The sequence below is a fragment of the Schistocerca nitens genome, chromosome 3, assembly GCF_023898315.1.
Source record: "Schistocerca nitens isolate TAMUIC-IGC-003100 chromosome 3, iqSchNite1.1, whole genome shotgun sequence".
NCBI lineage: Eukaryota > Metazoa > Arthropoda > Insecta > Orthoptera > Acrididae > Schistocerca > Schistocerca nitens.
In genome coordinates, this window is record NC_064616.1 from 771,236,444 (window position 1) to 771,263,234 (window position 26,791).

At 44.3% G+C, this 26,791-nt stretch overlaps 1 protein-coding gene across 4 annotated transcripts in view; it reads right to left on the minus strand.

The window, feature by feature from the left end:
* Nucleotides 1-26,791, minus strand: part of LOC126248772 (homeobox protein extradenticle) — a 393,886-nt gene that overhangs the window by 169,834 nt on the left and 197,261 nt on the right. For all 4 annotated transcript variants that reach the window (XM_049950135.1, XM_049950134.1, XM_049950136.1 and 1 more), the window contains exon 3: nt 23,849-24,099. In XM_049950135.1, the coding sequence (XP_049806092.1) occupies nt 23,849-24,099 (251 nt within the window). The remainder of the gene's footprint in view (nt 1-23,848; nt 24,100-26,791) is intronic.

Here is a 26,791-nt window from a genome sequence, read left to right on the forward strand (position 1 = left end):
ATACCTACGACATGCTTCGTTCTGCTGAGCAGAATGCAATCCTGAGCATTCAGACTGTTCTGAACACAGATGGGCGTCATATTGAGCCCCTTATGTAGAAGTAATTGTACCGGTACGTAATCGTATGAAGTACCGTAGCAGCACATTAAAAGTGTTTCAATTACATTGATTCTGTATTATTTCTCTTCCATATGTCCTTAAAATTAATGCTACCAAGTTTGGTACTCGTACGGTAATAAGTTTCCGTGTTATGAAGTGTTAAATAGGGAAAGTTTACTTATAACCACACGGTATATTGTTATCAGCCTTCGGCTGACCTGCAGAAACAAGGAAATTTGCCTGCAGTATATCTATTCACATTTGCGTACTATCATTCGTTCAGCGTGAAACTCTAACACGCCAACCTTCTTACTACAAACAAAGATTAAGTACCGTCGCGCTTGAAGAATGGCATTAACTTGTTCATTGTGTGCCTTTGAGTGCATCCTCCATCAGATCCAAACATGTGCAGTTTGTTTTGATCGCTAAAAATTATCTTTTTTGTCGTTTTAGGAATATTCACTGCAATTTGAGTAATTTGTAGCGAAGGTCAGGCGTTTCCTCAGAGTCACATACGGCGAATTGTCGCAAAGGTTATGACAAAATACTCTCAATCGAAAGGAAGAACAGAACTGAAATAGCCTCTCAGTCCTCGGGATTTAGGTTCTTCGTGGTTAGGCTAAATATTTCGGCCAAATACAGGTCAGGTGGCTTCAACAACGACACGCCCGATAGGTTTCCCTATCGTTTCTTATCACTGATCTGCACTAAAGCTCAATCTCCAATGACCTCGACATCGACGAGACAAACATTCTTCCTCTTCCGCCGATTCTACTGATCCATCCACATTACCCACCTGGCTACTCCTACAAGATACCCTCTGTTCCGCACGCGCATCCTCTGTCCTTGCTTATACGTTTATTCCCGTTTCCCGAAGCTGTGAGGATATTTTTGGAGGACTGACCTTAGTCTCTTTTCAGTGGGCCGTGAAATATACAGCTCGTCAACATCCGAGAGGAAGTATGGTCGTCTACTTTTAGGTTTATATTCTAGCGCTTTGTGATTCATAAGCGTGCCATAGCACATTGACGAAGTCTACTGACCATCTTCGATATTATTATAAGAAAATCGCATTCATTAAAGAGCCCGGCGATTACCTTCAATTCATCTTCAGTTGTTTCGAAACCATTATTGTCCATTTGCAAAGTATAATGTAACTTATTATTTTTTTCTTAAATTCCAAATTCGCTCTGTAAGAAGGTTTGCGCATCAGTCATAAACCGTCCAAGTTAGTTTTTTATGCATTGCAAATTATCCGTTCAACTGTAAAATTGAGTATGCGAGTACAAAAACCGCCATCAGTGACAAAAAATATTGTTTACATATGCTCTGTGACATTGCGGGTCTGGTGTCTCAGTCATTGGATGCACAAGATTTGCAGTTATATCTCACTGTTATTGTTACGTTCCTGTCTCACAACTTCACACAGTGCCAGCTACAATATCCGTGCTTCAGTGGTTCATTCGAAACAAACAATAGGTACAACATGGTGTAAACAAACTCCTGCACATTAAGACAGCGTAAAAAAAAGTTGCAGAAAGCGTATATTGTATTTCTATATGTTACAATTATCGTTATAATTTGTCCACATCATCTTGCCTTTCTTTCAAATTTTCTGCCATCGCCATTGACATATCGAATTTTTAAACTTCCCACTACCGCCTTCTCGTATTGTGACGTCATTTCCCCAGGTATGTACGCATGCAGCCCTAACACTTGCATTTTTTAAGGTAATTTTAGTGCGAACTTTGCTGGAATCCATACAGCTATACTACTCCAATCTATAGATTGGAAGACACGATACTTCAGGATGGCAAGCAAGGACGAATAATCTTGCGAAGTTGTATTAAATGGTATCCCAAAAATTATCTTGAGCAGCTGATGCAGCCACATGCAGAGGGGAAACTTACACTACTGGCCATTAAAATTGCTACACCACGAAGATGACGTGCTACAGACGCGAAATTTAACCGACAGAGAGAAGATACTGTGATATGCAAGTGATTAGCTTTTCACAGCATTCACACAAGGCTGGCGCCGGTGACGACACCTACAACGTGCTGACATGAGGAAAGTTTCTAACCGATTTCTCATACACAAACAGCAGTTGACCGGCGTTGCCTGGTGAAACGTTGTTGTGATGCCTCGTGTAAGGACGAGAAATGTGTACCATCACGTTTCCCACTTTCATAAAGGTCGGATTGTAGCCTACAGCGATTGCGGTTTATCGTATCGCTACATTGCTGCTTGCGTTGGTCGAGATCCAATGACTGTTAGCAGGATATGGAATCGGTGGGTTCAGAAGGGTAATACGGAACGCCGTGCTGGATCCCAACGGCCTCGTATCACTAGCAGTCGAAATGACAGGCATCTTATCCGCATGGCTGTAACGGATCATGCAGCTACGTCTCGATCCCTGAGTCAACAGATGGGGACGTTTGCAAAACAACAACCATCTGCACAAACAGTTCGATAACGTTTGCAGCAGCATGGACTATCAGCTCGGAGACCATGGCTGCGGTTACCCTTGCATCACAGACAGTAGCGCCTGCGATAGTGTACTCAACGACGAATCTGGGTGCACGAATGGCAAAACGTCATTTTCTCGGATGAATTCAGGTTCTGTTTATAGCGTCATGATGGTCGCATCCGTGTTTGGAGACATCGCAGTGAACGCACATTGGACGCGTGTATTCGTCATCGCCATACTGGCGTATCACCCAGCGTGATGGTATGGAGTGCCATTGGTTACACGTCATGGTCACCTCTTGTTCGCATTGACGGCACTTGGAACAGTGTGTTACGACCCGTGGCTCTACCCTTCTTTCGATCCCTGCGAAACCCTACATTTCAACAGGATAATGCACGACCGTATGTTGTAGGTCCTGTACGGGCCTTTCTGGATACAGAAAATGTTCTACTGCTGCCCTGGCCAGCACATTCTCCAGATCTCTCACCAATTGAAAACGTCTGGTCAACGGTGGCCGAGCAACTGGCCAGTCACTACTCTTGATGAACTGTGGTATAGTGTTGAAGCTGCATGGGCAGCTGTACCTGTACACGCCATCCAAGCTCTGTTTGACTCAATGCCCAGGCGTGTCAAGGCCGTTATTACGGCCAGAGGTGATTGTTCTGGGTACTGATGTCTCAGGATCTATGCACCCAAATTGCGTGAAAATGTAATCACACGCCGGCCGGTGTGGCCGAGCTGTTCTAGGCGCTACAGTCTGGAACCGCGCGACTGCCACGGTCGCAGGTTCGAATCCTGCCTCGGGCATGGATGTGTGTGATGTCCTTAGGTTAGTTAGGTTTAAGTAGTTCTAAGTTCTAGGGGACTGATGACCTCAGCAGTTAAGTCCCATAGTGCTCAGGGCCATTTGAACCATTTTTGTAATCACATGTCAGTTCTAGTGTAATATATTTGTCCAATGAATACCCGTTTATCATCTGCATTTCTTCTTGGTGTATCAATTTTAATGGCCATTAGTGTATTAGACCTGGTGGCACATACACACCCATTCTATTAAGTGAATGTAGAGGCGCTTTTGGTGGACAGAATGAGATGTGAAAACATCAAATCATGGAATATGAAAGAAACTGTACAAAAATAAATAGCATCAGCATGTTTACCAAGTAAAATATTCTGTTATCAACCTTAAGGATGATGGGATTTTAAGAAAACAGTGCCGGCCGAAGTGGCCGTGCGGTTAAAGGCGCTGCAGTCTGGAACCGCAAGACCGTTACGGTCGCAGGTTCGAATCCTGCCTCGGGCATGGATGTTTGTGATGTCCTTAGGTTAGTTAGGTTTAACTAGTTCTAAGTTCTAGGGGACTAATGACCTCAGCAGTTGAGTCCCATAGTGCTCAGAGCCATTTGAACCATTTAAGAAAACAGTATCGTCGATGGACTGAATACTTTGTGTAGCGACAGAACAGGAGATACAAAATACTGCTAATGGAAGATGGTGGTAATGACTGTAGAGATATGAATACACGACAAAAAAGTCATTAAAGAATCACTGATCACAAGTTTTGAACGAAAAGTTAAGAAATGTAATAACATATTTCTGTTAACGTAAGTAAACAAACAGAAACTGGCTGAGGAACCAACAGCAAACGTTCAACCCAGAGGAGGAACACGTGGCCCATGTCTGACACCCTTTCAAAAATACTGTAGACCACTACATCTGTGGTGCGGAAGGCACCCGCGCTCGCTCGCCGCCGAGTGAGACCTCGCGAGAAAATGTGACTGAGGAATGACAATATGTTAACGCAGCGTAGACAAGGAGAATCACCTAAAACTTGCACTGCAGATATTGTGGAAGAGGGAAGTGCTGTTTATGTGCGCTTCTCACAGAATGGGTTGGTAGTTAGGAGCTCGTATTGTTCGCCCAATAAACAGAGTGTAGTAATACTTAGAAAGTATATTTTTGTGCAAACATATATTTTTTAAATGGAGCAATGACTATTGACAATAAACTAAAGGTACGGCAAATTAGAAGGTTGGTGGTGTTAGTTGCAGGATTCCAGTGCGAGTCGCTTACGAGGTATCGTATTTTGAGAAGTTTCCATACCGACATTTATACAATACCTGTGGTAGCACAAACTAAAGAACAACCGAAGTGCATACGTCAGTTATGTGCATTTTGACGAGTAACGAGACAACTGGCCATCACATGTTGTATTTGAAATGACCACCGGCAGCGGCAATACACGTTTCCAGTCTGTTATGGAACGACTGCTGCACACATGCTAGAATTTTAGCGGAGATGTCCGACGAGCAGGTTGCAGTAATACGTCGCGTCTTTCAGCTTTTGCCACAGAACAAAGTCTACAGGCGTCAAATCCGGAAAGCGGACCGCCCAAGGCACAGGTCATCTGCATCCAATCTAACGATGTGGAAACAATTTATGAGGACGTGCTGTAGTACTATGTGCACTATGGGCTGGACAGCCATCATGTTGGTACCACAGGTTCCTCCTAGTCTGCAGAGGAACGTCTTCTAGCGTCCGCGGAATAATGTCTTTTAGAGGGCTGCGATACATGCTAGCGTTCAATGTTCCGTCTACGAAAAACGGCCCTGAGCTGATGGTTCACTATTCCACACCACACATTTACAGTTCATGGCCACTGACGTTCCACCAGACAAAGCCAACAGGGATTGTCAACAGACCAACAGAGCATGTTTAGACGATTTACCTGGCCATTATTTATAAATGTGGCTTCATCACTAGGCAAGATAAATGATGCAGCTTGAGTATCCTGTCTTAATGCCCATGTGCAGAAGTTAACGCGATTCTCAAAATCGTTTCCTTGCAGCTCTTGATGGAGAGAGATGTGGTAGGGATGGAACCTATGTCGATGGAGAATGTGTAGGGCACTTGCCTGACACTTGCCACTTCGTCACGTGATTGCGAGGGAGATAACATGCAGATAAACAGCAATACAAGCAAGAATATTAATTTCCTCTTCTTCTGTGTCACTTGTTTCCTTGTGTAACGTTGTCTGTGTGTTACACTACAACTTTCACGTAACTGGTTGAAGAATTTAGTAAATAACAGCCGTGATGGTTGACGTGTATTGGGATGTCTCGCCGCATACACCGCATAATCTCCGTATACCATGAGTATGTCGGCTTTTTCTGCATTGGTAAATTCCACCGTCCACTCACGACCTACCGCTTGGAATGCCACTCACTAACTGACTAGCAAGTCACAATGCATTCAGGGAACACACAAGCACACTGTAAGCAAACATAACAACATCGTACCTAGCAACTACGCAGGTTGAATGGCACAAACAAGTCTCTGTGTGTAAACTTTTCAAAATACGATATTGCACTGACTCACTCTGATACTTTTTAGAAACAGCCTTTCAAATAACTGACCTGTCTAAGTTGAAACAAAGGATCTAAACACCTCGAGTCAGGCAACTAGTTTCTCACGCACGACAATATTTTAAATAATACTAGCGACCCGGCCCAGCTTTGTGCGGGTAGCATTAAGCATCTGCAGCCAGACAGCTTTTGTGGCCAAGCGTATTATGTTTGGGGGCCAATGCGTAGAGTTGAGTGTAAATTTCAGGGAACACGTTAAATAACTGAATACCACCACTTTAATATAACATAAGCAGCGCATGCCAGGAAAGTTGTCTGGAGACATGAATGTTGTGTGTTCCATATTGAATTGGCGTTAGGAGTGTCAGCTCATCGCTATGATGGGAGCGCATAGCGAAGTAAGTAATATGTTTAAGAGTAACGTTAATGTAGTATGCGAACCACGCGTGATGTGTATGAGAGTGACTGTATGCATCCGAGGCTGGCTGAGGAGAGACACAAATGTAAGAAAAAATTAGAAAAAACACGCGCGATGTACATGTTTAGCTCGTGTTACAGCACTCCTCTTGTGAAGCTTAGTAATTAATGTGACGCATTCGTCAGATTAACGTAAAAATTCTTTGAAGTTCACGCTTTATGGGAAACTACTTCCTCGCGCCACGTAAATAATAGCGTCCACATCTAGGTATGATTCAAGGAAAGCAGAGAACTGAAAACTGAGTCATCTGCTGCACTGCTGAAAGAACGTACCGTATGTAAACGAAGCAAAGTTACTGAAGTCGTTTTTCGGAGAACGTATTAATTGTGCCATAAAAAATAAAACACCACGCACTTTGCATTCGCATGTTTTTTCGATAAGCAATTGTTCTCCACAGCTTACAGGGTAACTACTCGTTAAAAATATTATTATTATTATTATTATTTCAAACTGCATGTCTCACATCACAGTCTGATGATGAGGTGGTTACCTTTTCGTTATTGGTCATCTTTATTAAGAAACTTAAAAGTTGAGTAACTGACTGCCCGTTGATCAAAGAATATTGATTTAAGAGTGTAAACTGCGATTGCCAGTCTGAGGGGAGCAGAATTGAAGCAATGAATTCTCAAACACAGATCAGTCTGACGATTTTCTATTTGCTCCAGCGTCAGTCAGCATGATTCTGTGGTAGGAGTCATACACTGAAGCACCAAAGAAATTGGTATAGGCAGGCGTATTCAAATACAGAGATATATAAACAGGCAGAATATGGTGCTGAGGTCGGCAACGTCTGTGTAAGACAAACAGTGTCTGGCGCAGTTGTTAGATCGGTTACTGCTGCTACAATGGCAGGTTATCAAGATCAGTTTGAACGTGGTGTTATAGTTGGCGCACGAGCGAGAGGACACAGTATCTCCGAGGTAGCGATGAAGTGGGGATTTTCCCGTATGACCATTTCACGAGTGTATCGTGAATATCAGGAATCCGGTTAAACATCAAATCTCCGACATCGCTGCGGCCGGAAAAATTTCCTGCAAGAACGGGACCAACGACGACTGAAGAGAAGCGTTCAACGTGACAGAAGTGCAACCCATCCGCAAATTGCTGCCGATTTCAGTGCTGGGCCACCAACAAGTGTCAGCCTGCGAACCATTCAACGAAACATCATCGATATAATCTTATACATCTTATAATTAAATGTTTCCCTGAGACATTTAAGTCTCTTCATTATCGATGATAATGATCGAAGCAGAAGAAATGAATTAAAATTTGTGCTGCGGCCGGGACTCGAACCCGGGTCTTCTTGCTAGCTAGGCAGAAATGCTAACCATTATACCACCACAGTACGAGAGTCAACGTCGCTGCACCAACTACCCAACTTGAGTGCCCTCCCCAGGGAAACATTTAATTATAAGATCTATAAAATCACCAATGGTACAGGACTTCCCCATTACGTTCACGAATGTCCGAGAGCCCTGGCAGTAGTAGGGAAAATAAGCGGAAGTTATGAATGGAAGTTTGTGTTGAGGAGGGCACTCAACTTGGGTAGTTCGCAAAGCAATGTTGACCATCGTGCTGTAGTGGAGTAATTGTTAGCATTTCTGCCTAGCAAGCAAAAAGACCCGGGTTCGAGTCCCGGCAACAGCACAAATTTTAATTCATTTCTTCTGCTTTGATCATTACCATCGATATGGGCTTTCGGAGCCGAAGGTCTGCTCGTGTACCTCCGATGATTGCACGACACAAAGCCTTACGACTCGCCTCGGCCCGTCAACACTGACATAGGACTGTTGATGACTGGGAACATGTTGCTTGGTCGGACGAGTCTCGTTTCAAATTGTATCGAGCGGGTGGACGTGTACAGGTATGGAAACAACCTCATGAATCCACAGACCCTGTATGTCAGCTAGGGACTGTTCAGGCTGGTGGAGGCTCTGTAATGGTGTGGGGCGTGTGCAGATGGAGTGATATGGGACCACTGTTACGTCTAAATACGACTCTGACAGGTGAAGCGTACATGAGCGTCCTGTCTGATCACCTACATCCATTCATGTCCACTGTGCATTCCGACGGACTTGGGCAATTCCAGCAGGACAATACGATACCCCACACGTCCAGAATTGTTACAGAGTGGCCCTAGGAATACTCTCCCGAGTTTAAACACTTCCGCTGGCCATCAAACTCCCAAGACATGAACATTATTGAGCATATCTGGGATTCCTTGGAAAGTGCTGTCCAGAAGAGATCTCCACCCCTTTGTACTCTTACGGATTAATGGACAGCCCTGCAGGATTCATGGTGTCATTTCCCTCAGGCACTACTACAGACATTAGTCGAGTCCATGCCAAGTCGTGTTTCGGCACTTCTGCGTGCTCGCGGGGCCCCTACATGATTTTAGGCAGGTGTACCAGTTTATTTGGCTGTTCGGTGTACATGGCCAGGAACACTATGGAAAAAAAACTATTTTGTTGTAATAAAGCGACCTACCGACAGCTAGCTTAATGAAACGTACGTGTATACATTTGTAGCAGCCAGACAGTTGGGTAAATTAACTGCCTTTTAAGTAAGCCTGTAACTATTATTCCTTCTAGAAACCGTGGCACCCAAGATTTGCTTATAAGATATCTGTTTTTGAATTTCCTATTCAGTAAAAATTCATCCACACGATTTCTTCTTTTTGTGTTCAACTTTGCGGACGCTCAGAAATTTCCAACAACGGAACATGCCAACGAATGCACATTTGTGCATGTGTAATTTCCTGGGAATGGAGGCCGCAGGCATGAAACGCTTTGCTTCTCACCATCGGTGAAAATCTTTGAGCTTTTTAGCAGATGTCAGGCAGCCGGGGCGCACGAGTGTGTGATTGTGTAGTGTGTTGAGTATATACTGAGAAGCAATTATTTGCAATAATGTCTGTTGATTCCAAAGGAAGCACGCTTAAATTTAAAGATGATTACCCCTACAAACAAGAAAAAGTCATATGGAATGCGCTTCTAAAGAATATTTGAACCAAAAATCAGATGTGATGCCACGAGCGTCAAGTATTAGACAAAAAGTTTTCTATCACTTTTGTAAAGAATAAGACACCGTAAGTTTCAAAGTGGGAAAACAGAGAAGAATAAGCCAGAAATTTATGAAAAACTGCGGAAGAATATTCATGCTATGGCGACTTAATATCACAACAGCTGAGGAGCCCAACATATGAACAAAAGAAATGATGGGAAATGTTCAGCTCCTCAACAAACAACTAGAAATCTAAATGAAGGACAGTGAAGACTAATTTCCCAAATTTGTCGAGTCTGAGGATGTTAATCTGCTTATAGCCTAATCTTTCACGATTAAAGTTGCATGAACAACTTAGTTACAAAATAAAATACAAATAAGTCTTTGAAAGTTAATTTATCTTCACATGACGACCAAGAAACTCCATGAAGTGTTTCTCTGTTTCAGGCATAATCACAGAAACGCTTTGTTTTGAAATGTGAAAGATGTAGTTCAAACTGGTATGTAAGTCGCCGATTACTAGCTAACGAAATGTTATTGCCAGCCATATCGCTGCAGTTCCCCATGCAGAAAACCTAAAAGCTCGGTGTAATCTCTAACTGAAATTTGCAAACAAAACGTTGTTGTCACTTTGTATTTATTGTATCTCTGTTATTCAGATACTTCTTTACCTACAGTCACTTTTGCGTTACCTTTTTTTTACCTTTTTCTCTCTTCTTTTCATTACAATAAACGTAGAAAAGCGCCCAAGCAAAGAAGGGGGTCCATAGCCCACTGCTTATGCTGTGTGGCAACGTGTGGACAAGAAAACGTCCATGCGTACCATACGTTCTTTCCACAAATTTTTGTGCATGCCCTTTTATTCCCGTGCGTCTACGATTACGCGCGAGGAAAGAGGCATCGTTTAGACATACCTTAAGAGAACTGAAAGAGAGGCAGTTTCCATGACGGAGGCGAAACACGGTGGCGCGGCGTGGCGACAAAGGAGCCGCTTCTCTTCGCCCGGTCGGCTCGTGTGAAGTTGCCCCAAGGTAACGTTCGCCAGTTGCGCCTTAAGAGAAGGTACACTGCCCTTGACAGAAATCCTCCAAACTGACGCCCAGATTTGAGTAGTTGGTTTGGAACGGTTTAAGAAAGCCAAGAATTATTTCCAAGATAGTTTCTTGGGCTTTTCTCTAATGGCAAGCTCTTTCATTTTGAAATTCTGTCGTATTTTCTGTTCATCGGCTACATTTAATATTCGGCGGACCCGCACGGCTGTCTTCCTTCCGCGTAGCATTCCCTACTCCACATGGACAAGTTTTCCGATACGCTAACCCTACCATCTTGAGACAGATGCTTCAGTGACTTGTTGGATTACGTTGCCAGTTGTTTCGCCATGTTCTGGACACTGTGGTGGTGGTTAGTGTTTAACGTCCCGTCGACAACGAGGTCATTAGAGACGGAGCGCAAGCTCGGGATAGGGAAGGATTGGGAAGGAAATCGGCCGTGCCCTTTCAAAGGAACCATCCCGGCATTTGCCTGAAACGATTTAGGGAAATCACGGAAAACCTAAATCAGGATGGCTGGAGACGGGATTGAACCGTCGTCCTCCCGAATGCGAGTCCAGTGTGCTACCACTGCGCCACCTCGCTCGGTCTGGACACTGTCTCTGTGATCAAATACAGCTGGGTCGTCTCAAAGAATCCAGTTGTTCCTGACAAACATTCGTCTAGGCGTTCCCCTCACAGGATTAGAGGGAAGATCAGTGTTTGTCGTCCTGTCGCCGACGATATGATTAGTGAAGGAGCACAAGCTCAAATTCGGAAGCATGATGGACTGTGGGGAAGGAAATCCGCTGTGTCCTTTTTAAAGGAACCGTTCCAGCATTTGCCTTAAGCGATTTAGGAAAACTACGAAATACCTAAATTTGAATGGTCGGACGGGGATTTGAATTGCCGTCCTACCAAATAAGAGTTCAGTGTCTTACCATTGCGCCCTCTCCCTCAGTATTTCTTTCAGGTAGTCAAAGTCAACCCCCTATTGTAAGTGGTCACTAGAGTACAAGTCATTACCGTTTTTGCACTGAGATATCGGCCCGTTTGCAGTGCCGAGGTGGATCCATTACCCTCTGATCAGCAGACGTATGTTCTCTGTGAGGATGACGCCTTCGGTAACTCGCCAGAAAAATTAGTGAAAAACTGCATCCCTGTACTGACTGATTTACATTCTTCATCCGTTGCTTGTCCGCAGCTCGTGGTCGTGCGGTAGCGTTCTCGCTTCCCACGCCCGAGTTCCCGGGTTCGATTCCCGGCGGGGTCAGGGATTTTCTCTGCCTCGTGATGACTGGGTGTTGTGCGATGTCCTTAGGTTAGTTAGGTTTAAGTAGTTCTAAGTTCTAGGGGACTGATGACCATGGATGTTAAGTCCCATAGTGCTCAGAGCCATTTGAACCATTTCATCCGTTGCTCTGTCTCTACATGCATATGTTGTGTATCTGAACATATGATAGTGTCAGTACCTCATAGGATCATACTTTGAAACAGATAAATCACGCTTTTAATGTATTCAGGCAATGTTAGGCGTACAACGTAAAAACGAAAGCTGCTACTTTTCTCACTCTAGGTTTATTTTTTTCCATTATACTGTAAACATCCGACACTACTACTACTCCAAAATTCAGAGCATTGTCTAGTTTCACTACAACTGGATTTTCCGCTAATATGTTCTTTTTATGTAGGGCGGTTGCCCATTGAGACGTAGCTGTAAGGATTCTACTTCTCTTCATACGTTTCAAATTCCTTCCAAACATCCAATTTTTTCTCAGTGTGGCCTGATGCATGACAGTAATAATTTATTTCTAAAGCATGTCGCAGATGCTAATTCATGAAGTTTTTATGGATACACTTCCAAAAGTGCTCTGATAGCATCTGATTTCTCAGTTGCAGGAATTTCAACCATGGGTAGTGTTTTCAAGCAATGGTCCACTGGCACACTGGCGGTTATTTGTAGGCCAGTTCTTGGATGAAACCTTTCAGAACAGATTGAATGGCAGAAACGATCCAATATTATATTCACCACGTTCATCAGAGAGAGACCCTCATCATTTTTTATGAGGATAAAGTGTTCACTTCACCAGTTCCCGTTGTGCAAACTTAACGACACGAATACGAAATGTTGTAGAGGCGGTGACGAAGATTATTGGCAAAGACATGTAGAGAAATTGAGTACAGACTAGATGTTCTACGGAGAACATATTGAGCACATGTGGAAGTGTACATGAAACATTTTATGAGATAAGCTACCACTTGCAACGAACTTTACAGTTCCTTAGAAACAATTTTTGGTAACCAGGGAAAGACTTTATGCTCAACCGGTACAATGAGACCTGAAATTAACTGGGAGACACTACACAGAACATTACCGTACCGCACGCAATCTTCCAATATCGTAAGGAAACAAGAATCACGAGTTAACCTCATTAATAAGCTTAAAATTCCCTTGATTTTGCTTTTTCCGTTGCAGAATTTTGTTCGCCAGAATAGTTGGAAAGTAATCACACTCGTCAGGTTTGTGTTTAACTCGAGTCTGTCATTTTCTGATACTCTCAAATATCTGACCATCAGATATCCACAGGAAAACTCTGCTTGTGAGTGAATGGGGAAAATGATGAACAGCTGTATCCCTAACAGGACAACATCGTCATCTGAGCAAACTTTTCGCGAAAATTCTGCTGCAATTTATCTACTGATCACGATCCAGGAGCCTTTCAAAGGTGAAAGCGACTTTTTTGATGCACTGTTGCTGTGTACGGTAAACAGCCCTGCCGGAGAATAGCTATATGGCCTTATCCAAGCAGCTTTAGTTGTAGAATAACTGTTTCTAGACTTGAGAGCATTATCAGTACCGCCGTGTTATCGTTACCGCGATGAAAACAGCATCAAGACGGTAGTGGAAGCTGTATAGGCAGGCAAGGCCGCTAATTAGTCTAGTTGGCGTAAAGGGAAAAGTCCACTACCTCTTTGCACAAATTGCTTTTCCCTTCATAGTGCTTGGGGGTATCTTATTTCCCTCAGGAGCCCACCAGGATCGTTCCACAATGAATGAGTGTAACTGCAAACTTGAAATCCATTAGCGCCAATGATCCCCGGTTCAATGTAACGAATAACTCTGAATAACAGTCGGTGAGGGGAACACAAGAAACATATTGCCCTGCCCAAAACAGAACTGGTGGAGATGGACTCTTGAACTAGGGTAGTATCATGATCAATACAAAAGCACTAGAGCATGAATTCGTTAAGAAGTCCGTCATTTCGGACCGGGCTTGGCCCGAGATGAATAAAGGAAAGAAGATAAGGGTTTAACTCACCGTCGGCCACAAGGTTATTACAGACTGAGAACAAGCGCGAATTGGGGGAGGAAATCAGCCGTGTCCTTTTCCAATGGACCATTCGTGTATTTGCCTTAAGCTGTTTAGTGAAACCACAGAAAACCTACTGGAATTAGAACCGCCGTCCTCCAGAATAGGAGTCCAGAGCGTTACGACTGCACCACCTCTGTCGGTGGGGATAGAGGTGGAGTATGCTTAAACTGTTGGTGGCGCAAGCGCTTCTGACTTCATCCTCCCCTCAAAACTACGCGCACTGTTGATACGCTTGGAACTGAATGGCCAGCAATCCTCCGGATCTAAACCCCTCAGTACATACGCGGAAATATCTCAGGATGTGTCTTGCCCAGAGCATTCCAGCATTTCGATCTAAATATTGCATTGAGGAGGCATGAGACAACATTGCCACAGCACTTACTAACAGTCTCGTAGAAAATGTGGGAAACACGTACTGACTGAGCAACTGCAGCCGCATTGAGCGTAATCCTAACTGTTCTACTGGTTTGAATGGAAGTAATCACAGTAATCGACATCGATAATAGTAATCCGAGTGTGACTGATATTTAATCAATATTCTTCATATACAGCTAGCTTATGGTGCGTGGTAGAGAGTAATTCGTGTACGACAGTTACTTCCCCGCTTTCTTGTTCCAGTCGCAAATGGTCTGCGGGAAGAACGACTGTTGACAAGCTGCTGTGTGAGCTGGAAGCTCTCTAAGTTTGTCTTCCGGGACTTTTCCTGTTATATACGTATATTAACTGACTCTTCTAGGACCGTACGATCTTGGAATTTTTAACAGTAAATTACATCGTCATGCACAAAGCTTCTCCTGTAGCGTGTGCAACTGGAGTTGACTGACCACTTCCATGACGCATTCGCGCTTACTAAACGAACTAGTGATGAAGCGCGTTGCTCTAATTTGGATGTTCTCTGTTTCATCTATCTATCCTTTCTGGTAGGAGTCCCAGACTGACGAATAACTGAGGCGACAGAAGTCATGGGGTACCACCTAATATTGTGTCGGACCTACTTTTGTGCCGGCCGCGGTGACCGAGCGGTTCTAGGCGCTTCAGCCCGAAACCGCGCGACTGCTACGGTCGCAGGTTCGAATCGAGCCACGGCATGGACGTGTTTGATGTCCTTAGGTTAATTAGGTTTAAGTAGTTCGAAGTTTAGGGGACTGATGACCTCAGCTGTTAAGTCCCATAGTGCTCAGAGCCATTTGAACATCCTTTTGTAGCAACTCGACGAGTCATGGACTCAACATGTCGCTGGACATCCCCGGCAGAAATATTGAGCTATGCCGTCACTATTGCCGTCCATAATTGCGAACGTGGTGCCGGTACAGTATTTTGTGCACTAACTGCCTTCTCTTTGTTCCACAAATTTTCCATGGGATTCATGTCGGGCGATCTGGGTGGCCAAGCCATTTGCTCAAACTGTCCAGAACGTTTTTCAAACCAATCGCGAACAATTGTGGCTCACTGACATGGTGCATTGTCATATATAAAAAAATCTATCGTTGTTTGGGACCATGAAGTGTACGAATGGCTGCAAATGGTCTCCAAGCAGCCAAACACTATCATTTCTAGTCAATGATCGGTTCAGTTGGACCAGAGAACCCAGTCCATTCCATGTAAACACAGCCCACACCAGTATGGAGGCACCATCAGCTTGCACAGTGCCTTCTCGACAACTTGGGTCCATAGCTTCGTGGAATCTGCACCACACTCAAACCCTATCATCAGTTCTTAGTAACTGAAATCGTGACTCATCTGACCAGATCACGGTTTTCCAGTCGTCTAGGGTCCAACCGAAATGGTCACGAGCCCAGGAGAGGCGTTGCAGGTGATGTGGTGCTGCTAGTAAAGGCATTCGCGTCGGTCGTCTGCTGCAATAGCCCATTAATGCCACATTTCGCCGCGCTGTCCCAGCGGATACGTCCGTCGTGTGTCCCACATTGATTTCTGCGGTTATTTCACGCGGTGTTGCTTGTCTCTTAGTACTGACAACTATACACAAACGCAGTTGCTCTCGGTCGTTAAGTGAAGGAAGTCGTTCGTGGTAACAGGTAATGCTTGAACTTTGGTGTTATTCACACACTCTTCGCACTGTGGATCTCGGAACATTGAATTCCCAAACTATTTCCGAACTGGAATGCCCCTGCGTCTACCTGAACTGCCATTCTGCATTTAAAGTCTGTTAACACCCGTCGTGCGACCACAATCACATGAATCACCTGAGTAAAAACTACAACTCCGCCAATGCACCGCCCTTTTATACCTTATGTACATGATACTACAGCCATCTGTAAATGTGCACATCGCTATTCCATGACTTGTCACCTCAGCGTATTCGAGTATCGATCGTACGGGCGTTCTGTAAGCTCCCTCCCTCCTTTGTGTGTGGAATAAATTTCCTGAAGACTTTTCCAAACAATCAGTTTGGCATATGCCCTCACTGCGATTAGTTTTATGTAGTCGTTGCACTTCAAATCGCTCCGTACACATACTTCCAGATAATTGATTGATATGACTGCTTTAAGTGATCGATTGGGCAACTGTGTAATCAACCAATAATAGGCAGTAACACCTATTTATACGCAACACGTTACAATTTTTAATAAATTTTGGGGTTAGCCAACGTCCACCATACAACCAGCAATAGTTATCACTAAACAGGCTTAACACAAACGCTGTTTCACTGAAAACTGACAGAATAAATAAACTGTTATGCAGACCTTAAGGACGAAAGTAACTTTCGCATGATGTGTCACTGGCAAGCGATATGACTCGATGAAACTTAGACCACACATAGAAAGAACTGTAACTGAAAGTAACTAAAGGAAATGCGCTACGAGACGAAGAGAAATGACACTTTTATTCGAAGACAGTAATTACGAGTACACCGAAGTCACCGTAGTACATGATAGTCCCCTGAATATTACAAAAACCGGGACGTGGTTCGCAATAGGCTGTGTGAAGACCATGGTCGGCAGTGCATGGTCTACCTGGTCCGATCCTGGCCACAAGGCTCATAAGGAGTTCTTGTGATAGGGCATTCCACTCCACCACCAGCGCAGTTGTCAACTGCTGGATGGACATTGGCGCATGTGGAAGTGCTGCAACACTTCTCCTCAGCGCGTCCCCCACATGTGCTCGATGGGATTTTAAGTCAAGCGCCAGTCCATTCGCCGAATATCCTATCGTTCCAAGAGCTGCTCTACCTACGCTGTTCGATACGGCCGTGCACTGTCATATATATATTATACAGGGTGTTTCAAAAATGACCGGTATATTTGAAACGGCAATAAAAACTAAACGAGCAGCGATAGAAATACACCGTTTGTTGCAATATGCTTGGGACAACAGTACATTTTCAGGCGGACAAACTTTCGAAATTACAGTAGTTACAATTTTCAACAACAGATGGCGCTGCAAGTGATGTGAAAGATATAGACGACAACGCAGTCTGTGGGTGCGCCATTCTGTACGTCGTCTTTCTGTTGTAAGCGTGTGCTGTTCACAACGTGCAAGTGTGCTGTAGACAACATGGTTTATTCCTTAGAACAGAGGATTTTTCTGGTGTTGGAATTCCACCGCCTAGAACACAGTGTTGTTGCAACAAGACAATTTTCAACGGAGGTTTAATGTCACCAAAGGACCGAAAAGCGATACAATAAAGGATCTGTTTGAAAAATTTCAACGGACTGGGAACGTGACGGATGAACGTGCTGGAAAGGTAGGGCGACCGCGTACGGCAACCACAGAGGGCAACGCGCAGCTAGTGCAGCAGGTGATCCAACAGCGGCCTCGGGTTTCCGTTCGCCGTGTTGCAGCTGCGGTCCAAATGACGCCAACGTCCACGTATCGTCTCATGCGCCAGAGTTTACACCTCTATCAATACAAAATTCAAACGCGGCAACCCCTCAGTGCCGCTACCATTGCTGCACGAGAGACATTCGCTAACGATATAGTGCACAGGATTGATGACGGCGATATGCATGTGGGCAGCATTTGGTTTACTGACGAAGCTTATTTTTACCTGGACGGCTTCGTCAATAAACAGAACTGGCGCATATGGGGAACCGAAAAGCCCTATGTTGCAGTCCCATCGTCCCTGCATCCTCAAAAAGTACTGGTCTGGGCCGCCATGTCTTCCAAAGGAATCATTGGCCCATTTTTCAGATCCGAAACGATTACTGCATCACGCGATCTGGACATTCTTCGTGAATTTGTGGCGGTACAAACTGCCTTAGACGACACTGCGAACACCTCGTGGTTTATGCAAGATGGTGCCCGGCCACATCGCACGGCCGACGTCTTTAATTTCAAGAATGAATATTTCGATGATCGTGTGATTGCTTTGGGCTATCCGAAACATACAGGAGGCGGCGTGGATTGGCCTCCCTATTCGCCAGAAATGAACCCCTGTGAGTTCTTTCTGTGGGGACACTTGAAAGACCAGGTGTACCGCCAGAATCCAGAAACAATTGAACAGCTGAAGCAGTACATCTCATCTGCATGTGAAGCCATTCCGCCAGACACGTTGTCAAAGGTATCGGGTAATTTCATTCAGTGACTACGCCATATTATTGCTACGCATGATGGATATGTGGAAAATATCGTACTATAGTGTTTCCCAGACCACAGCGCCATCTGTTGTTGAAAATTGTAACTACTGTAATTTCGAAAGTTTGTCTGCCTGAAAATGTACTGTTGTCCCAAGCATATTGCAACAAACGGTGTATTTCTATCGCTGCTCGTTTAGTTTTTATTGCCGTTTCAAATATACCGGTCATTTTTGAAACACCCTGTATATATATATATGAAGTCAGAGTCGAATGCACCCTTGAAAGGACGCACATGGAGAAGGAGCACAGCGTCAGAACATTGGCCTGTGAATGTTCTATGTTCACAGATTTGGAGATCAGTTACGCCTTCCCAAACCATAACAGCTCGACCACTAAAACGATCATGTCCGACAGTGTTGGGCGCAGCCTCATACGGCGAGAGGTGAGAACATGTAATGCACCCAGGACTATTGTCGCTATCAAATTGTACTTATTCATATCGAATCTGTAGATTAAGGAGGTAACACTGGGAGGAGGGAGAAATCCCTTGCAACCAATTTGCTGTGCAGTACTTCTTGCGCTTCCTTGTACTTTGGGCATGACAGTGCTTCAGATCGGTCTTGTCAGTTTGAACCTGGTCACACTTCATAGATATTAGAATTTTTATTCTATGTAAACACGCAGAGTAGCGTACGTGTTACGGACTCTTAAGAATGAGGAACGTCACATGATGTTTACTTAGCTTCATACAGTCAAACCACGGTCTACGAGAGGTTTCTGATTGTAACGCCACTAACAGTCTTACATTTGTTTTGTTTAAAGTCAACTACCAAGCTCTGAACTAAGCGTCGACCCTCTGCGGGTCTTTCCTGAATTTCGCTACAATTTTCTAGCATTTCGATTTCTCCGTGCACAGAAGCATCATCCGCGAACAGCCCCCTGGAGCTTCCGACGGTACCCATTAATTCATTTATATACAAAGTGTTTCAGGTAAGGCGTTTACCTCTGTAAAATACAAAATAAGTGAAAGGAATATTTATAGAAATAGGTAAACGTGAGAAACGTTACTGTTTCTGCGGAGTTATGGACGTACTTTATTTATTTTCCAGAGAGTTACAGCAACGAGTTGCAATTGTTTAAATGGAACGTCATTTTCTTCTGTTTGATAGCTGATGCATTTAAACCAACTGTGTACAAATCAATTCAAATCAAATTTCCGTATGTTCTAGTTAGTGAGAAACGTTCAAAGTTTTAGGGTGTATGCACATGCTATACGTAAATTGGCTGTGTACGAAATTGTGTCTGTGGGTGTTGTGATGGCAGAATTTTCATTTAAGTGATGTGGTCAGACAAGTACCCATTTCCCGAATGCATAATCAACACGCCTTCTAAACGACATGCGTACGAGATGTAATGTTGCTAGTGTCATGGAGCTACAAACTTCCTCGATGTGCTTTTTGTAGTCCTGTTCTGTTAGAATGTAGAATGTATTCTTGCACTGCCGTATACAAGGCAGGAAGGCAGGACGGAACGTACAAAAACACAAGCAAATCTACAACCTCGGTTGACTTCCAGCACCGCATCGAGGAATAGTCGTTCCGTGACGTCAATGATGTTTCATTTTGTCCGCAGGTCGTTTAGAGGACGCATTGGCTGTGCATACAGCAAAATGGGCACTCGTTTGAACACCTCACTTAAATGAACATGCCACCAGAACATCCCTCTGAACATATGCAAATATGTACATCTTGCCTCCACCACGGAAATCCTGAACGGTTCCAGCTTCAAAAAAATGGTTCAAATGGCTCTGAGCACTATGGGACTCAACTGCTGTGGTCATCAGTCCCCTAGAACTTAGAACTACTTAAACCTAACTAACCTAAGGACATCACACACATCCATACCCGAGGCAGGATTCGAACCTGCGACCGTAGCAGTCGCACGGTTCCGGACCGCGAGACCACCGCGGCCGGCGGTTCCAGCTTCCTATCTAAATTTCTAAAAAACCCGATTTGAATTGATTTGCACACAGTTGCTTTGAATAGCTCATATACACGATAGAAGAAAATTGTTATTTAAAAAGTATAGATCGTTGCCGTCACACCCTGGAAAATATATAAATAAACTATATTCACCGCTTTGCAGAAAGAACAACGTTTCTTACTTTTACATACCTAAACAATATTCCTTCCACTTACTTTGTATTTACAGAAAAAAATCTTACCTGAAACACACTGTACAGGGTTTTTCAACAACACTTTTGTAAACTTTTGTTACAGTATAATTACACCAAAGGATGAAGTAAGTTCATATAAACAAATGTAAGAGAATCCTCCGTTTTTGAGTTATTGATAAAAGTTGACGTTCAACGGCTTTCCAGGTACATCTCAACAACTTCACTTATCTATGCATCCGTTAAACTCATTGTACCCTAGTCGGCGTTTCGTTACCAGGGGGAATTGTTTACATTCGTAATTCGTCAAATGCTCCGTTTGACACATGTCAGGCTATTCATTTCGTGAGCACGCGTACATCATTTTTTATACACGGCCGCGCGAACGGTAACAGGAACGAGGCTCCACACCTGTCTCACACGACGTTTCCAGACCGAATACTGCAGGGTCATCCAACCTTTGCTGCCAACAAGGGAACCTCCCCATCGCACCCCCCTCAGATTTAGTTATACGTTGGCACACTGGATAGGCCTCGAAAAACTGAACACACATCAATCGAGAAAACAGGAAGAAGTTATGTGGAACTATGAAAAAATAAGCAAAATATACAAACCGAGTAGTCCATGTGCAACATAGGCAATATCGAGGAGCGTCTGAACTCAGGAGCGCCGTGGTTCCGTGGTTAGCGTGAGCAACTGCGGAACGAGAGGTCCAGGGTTCAAGACTTCCCTCGAGTGAAAAGTTCAATTTTTTATTTTCAGTTTATGTGACAAACTTATATTTTCATCACTTTTTTCGGAGTGATTTCACATCCACAAGAAAACCTAAATCGGGCAAGGTAGAAGAATCTTTTTACCAATTCGCCAAGTGTACAAAAAAAATTGTTCAAATGGCTCTGAGCACTATGGGACTTAACATCCATGGTCATCAGTCCCCCAGAACTTAGAACTACTTAAACCTAACTAACCTAAGGACAGCACACAACACCCCGTGATCACGAAGCAGAGAAAGTCCCCGACCCCGCCGGGAATCGAACCCGGGAACCCGGGCGTGGGAAGCGAGAACGCTACCGCACGACCACGAGCTGCGGACGCCAAGTATACAAGTTAGGTGGGTCGACAACATATTCCTATCATGTGACGCACATGCCGCCACCAGTGTCGTATAGAATATATCAGATGTGTTTTCCTTTGGAGGAATCGGTTGACCTATGACCTTGCTATCAAATGTTTTCGGTTCCAATTGGAGAGGCACGTCCTTTCGTCTACTAATCGCACGGTTTTGCAGTGCGGTCGCAAAATACAGACACTAAACTTATTACAATGAACAGAGACGTCAATGAACGAACGGACAGATCATAACTTTGCGAAAATAAAGAATGTAAACTTTTCACTCGAGGGAAGGACTTCTCGTTCCGCAGCTGCTCACGCTAACCACGGGACCACAGCGCTCCTGGGCTCGCATTATCCTTGATATTGCCTATGTTGCGCATGGACTACTCAGTTTGTATATTTTGCTTATTTTTTCATAGTTCCACACAACTTCTTCCTGTTTTCTCGATTGATCTGTGTTCAGTTTTTCAAGGCCTATCCGGTGTGAAAACTTATAACTAAATCTGAAGGGGGTGCTATGGGGAGGTTCCCTTGTAAGCATCGTCGCGTTGTTTAGACAGGGTTCCGTAGCATCACATACAGTGGATCGAGGAGGATCAGCAAGAACACGTTCTACGGGCTGTCGAAGACAAGACAAGTAGACCTGGCATGTATCACATCTCCAAGTTCAGCATGGAGGATACTTCACGAGCAACTCGTGTCACCGTATCATCTATAACGTGTGCAGGGGCTTAAGCCTGCTAATCACCCACTACGGGAAAACTTTTGCCGGTGGTTTGTTGTACAAACTGACAATCCGTTGTTTGTCGCTTCAGTTTTGTTTACAGACGAGGCAACGATTGGATAAGATGGAACAACAAATTTCCACAAGCAACACATACAGGCCGATCCCAATCCTCATGCTACGGTACATGTTAGATACCCGCATCAGTTTAAGATTAATGTGTGGGCTGGAATTGTAGATGACCGACTGGTAGCGCCATACGTGCTCCCACCACGTCCTACAGATGCTCTCTATGGGGACTTTGTTGAGATCACCCTCAAAGACCTACTAGAAGATGTGCCCCCGCGAATGAGAAGCAGCATGTTGTTTATGCTTGGCTGAGATCTAGCTCATGTGAGTCTCAGTATTCGAGAGGCACTGGCTGGTATACGCCATGACAGATGAATAGGAAGAGGACGACGAAACCCATGGCTTGTGCGTTCCCTCAGCCTCAGTACTTTGGATTATTACGGGGAAGCCTTAAACAATTAGTCTATGCAGCAAACCTCCCACACCCACAAACTCTTCATCGACGTACCATACGCCATGACAGATGAATAGGAAGAGGAGGACGAAACCCATGGCTTGTGCGTTCCCTCAGCCTCAGTACTTTGGATTATTACGGGGAAGCCTTAAACAATTAGTCTATGCAGCAAACCTCCCAGACCCACAAACTCTTCATCGACGTACCATGGAAGCCTGTGACACCCCTCGAAACCGTCACGGCGTATGTGAAACGGAGCGACAGTTCAGAAATGAAATTTTCACTCTGCAGCGGAGTGTGCACTGATATGAAACTTCTGGCAGATTAAAACTGTGTGCCGGGCCGAGACTCGAACTCGGGACTTTTGCCTTTCGCGAGCAAGGATTCTGCCATCTGAGCTACCCAAGCACGACTCACGACCCATCGTCACAGCTCTACTTCCGACAGCACCTCGTCGCCTACCTTCCAAACGTCACAGAAGCTCTCCTACGAGTTTGGAAGGTAGAAGACGAGGTACTGGTGGAAGTAGAGCTGTGAGGATGGGTCGTGAGTGGTGCCTGGGTAGCTCAGATGGCAGAGCACTTGCCCGCGAAAGGCAAAGGTTCCGAGTTCGCGTCCAGTTTTGATCTGCCAGGAAGTATCGACAGTTCATGATTTGACGAGGGCATGTGTGTTTAGGTGCAAGAGGAAGACATTTCGAGCATTTATTATGAGTTTCTGCTTTGATGAATTCCTATCACCGAAATTGTAAACTTCCATTAATAGCTCAAAAACGAAGGATTTTCGGACATATGTTTATATGAGCTTTTATTTTGTTTTTGCTGTAAGGAACCTGTCCCCAATGTTTGTAAAATAGTTTCAAACTCTCCGCATACTGTGAACGATAGTGGTCCTATAACACTCCCTCACAATATATCACGCAAATGAAGTCTGTGTGTTTCAAACGGGCAGCAGTCTTACCTGCTCGTACTTCTCGAGCTCCTGGTGGTAGATCTGGCGGATCTGCGCGAGCTTGGCGCGGTAGTCGGAGTGCTCGATGGCGTTGTCCGGCTGGCCGGGCCCGCCCGACGCCGCCGCCGACGCGCTAGCCGCCGCCCCGGCACCGCCGCCCTTCTCGGGGCCGGCCACGCCCTCTGCGATCAGCATGTTGTCCAGCCGCATCAGCTGCGGGTCCGGCGGCTCTTCCTCCTGCGTGTTCCGCAGGCTCAGCACTGCAACACGCAAACCACCGCCTCCATTCAATAACGAGCTATTCGTTCTATTCTATACGATTTTGCAACACTCTCAGTGTTTTAGGATTTTTCTAGGATTTTACAGAGTAAAGTTACACTTATTTAAAAATTTCGTAATTACTTTTAAAATTAATATATTATTTCGATGAATAAGAACTACTGCAATAGTTGGCAATGATTGATAAGATCTGACTAACTATTGTATGAAATCAGTTTGTATGTTTGCATACAGTTTACATTCGGAAAAAAAATGTGATTCATTTCTCCTACTGTTACTCGATCGTAGTCACAAAAAGGATTATGTCGAACATGTATTGATGAAGATGGCTGGGAATAACCTGCGATTTAATTCAATGTGAATTATGGAACCTTTTATTTGACTGAATTGTGCGGAACCAGGGATTCGAGAAAATGTTTGGTTGCATTTGTCCATAATACTTCCCTTTATTGCGTATCGATTGATTTACATTCGTCTTCCCTTTTTTCGTCTGATGACGGCAATACGATGTTTCCAAAGTGCCGGTTTGAGCAGCGGCCTCCGCTAAGGCATCAACTATTCCAATATATTTAATGACAGCGTCGTTTTTGGTCCATATAAAATTTACCTTCTCCTCGAGACTTTCATTTTCCTCGATTGCTTTCATAATGACCATTACCGGTACTTTTCGTTGACGTGCCTCCCAACAATTATCGATACGTCTGAAGCAAAGGTAGGGACGCTTTTTATATGCAACATTGTCTCCGTTGTTGCGAAATAAATGCAGAGATTTCACAAATGTTGTAGAAAAACAATGTACAGAGTGAACCTAATTCCAAAATTTCGGAGAATTTGATAATAAAATCCCTCTAATGACGTCATAGAGATTTTGCTACGCCAGTGCACATTTCGAATTCACAGCTTCATCATCATTAGGAATTTCTTCTGTAAGGACCTCCAATGCGTTATCAAAATGCCAGAAACGTGCCTTTGAGGGAGTTTTAGCGGACTCTTTTTTTCAAATTTACGAAGTTGTGGAGGAAAATATCATTACAGAAGAATACATTTAGATGAAACATAGTAGACCTGCGAATTTAGCTGATGTTACATGTACAGTATAAGTTTTAACAAAAATCTGAAAATACTCTACCTACCTACCTAACTTCTGTACATATGTTAGTCTCCCTCTACAGTTTCTGGACTAATTTCCTGAACTACTGTACAGCTTTTGATACGGCTTTCACCTAATAGATAGACTGATTCGCAAGGAAGATTTGTGTGCAGTTTATAAAAATTCCATGCACATTGACTGAACTACGATTAATTAAAAGCCCCCGTCGCTATGAAAATGATGCCACTGCCATCTGATGGTGAATGGTAGAATTATTTGGACTCTTCAATATAGCTGTAAGGCCGCCCGACTGCTACATCAGGCCAGCGCGAGCTACTTCTTAAACGACCCGCAACGCCGGATGCATTAGATATTAAACTGAAAGAACAGATTTCCTGCTTAAGAAGCTTGAAAGGAAATGCGGAAAAAGGTGACACAGGAAATGCAGCTCGCGCAGACTGGCGCTGGAATTGGGCACTCGGCAAGTCGCCATAGCTCGCACCGTACTCCACTGCGATCGGGTGGACAGCGAGGTACTGGCGCTGCAGTCAGACGGGAGTTCCTTGCGTGCCCTGTTTAATGAAATCTTTTATGTTATATGGAAGTCATGATATCCAGGTACCCAACTTTGTCCTCTGAATTGTAATCATAACTTTAGGCAGTGGCCAGTAAACAAACTACCGCTATGCCAGAAAAGTCGTCCGGCCATACATATTTACTGTTACCGGAGCGAAGACGGGGAGGGTCACTAGTTACGTATACAGAGCGTTTCAAAAATATTTTTACATACTTTATGAACAGGTTCCTTACAGTGGTAGTGGTAGTAAGTTCCTATGGAACAAACTGCTGAGGTCATCGGTCCCTAGGCCTACGGACTACTTAATCGAACTTAAACTAACTTACGCTGTGGACAACACACAGACCCACGCCCGAGGGGGGACTCTAACCTCCGTCGGGGCAGCCGCGCGAACTGTGGCACGGCCAGAGTGGCCGAGCGGTTCTAGGCGCTACAGTCTGGAACCGCGCGACCGCTACGGTCGCAGGTTCGAATCCTGCCTCGGACATGGATGTGTGTGATGTCCTTAGGTTAGTTAGGTTTAAGTAGTTCTAAGTTCTAGGGGACTTATGACCTCAGCAGTTAAGTCCCATAGTGCTCAGAGCCATTTGAACCATTTGAACCGCGGCAGGGCGCCTCTGTCCTCGCGGCTACCCCACGCGGCAGGTTCCTTACACGTGACTAAGAAAAACGTCTAGTAAATAAAAATGCATAGCACTTTTTCATCTTCGCTACTATGAAACAGATCTCTTCCACTGAACAAGTGCTGATAGCTCTTAAAATAAGCATTTTAGAGCCCACGTCTACTACACATTTTTTCCTTGTTTTGGTATAAGGAACCTGTACCCGAAGTTTGTAAAAGTGTTTCTGAAACACTGTATATATTCCATCACAATTTCGAAAATGGCAATACAGAATGCACTATACCCCCCCCCCTCCCAAAGAAAAAATAAATGTTTCTAGCGCTCTGAAGGTCCTTACAGAACAGAAAGCCCTAATGCAGAAGCTGTGACTAAGATGTACACAG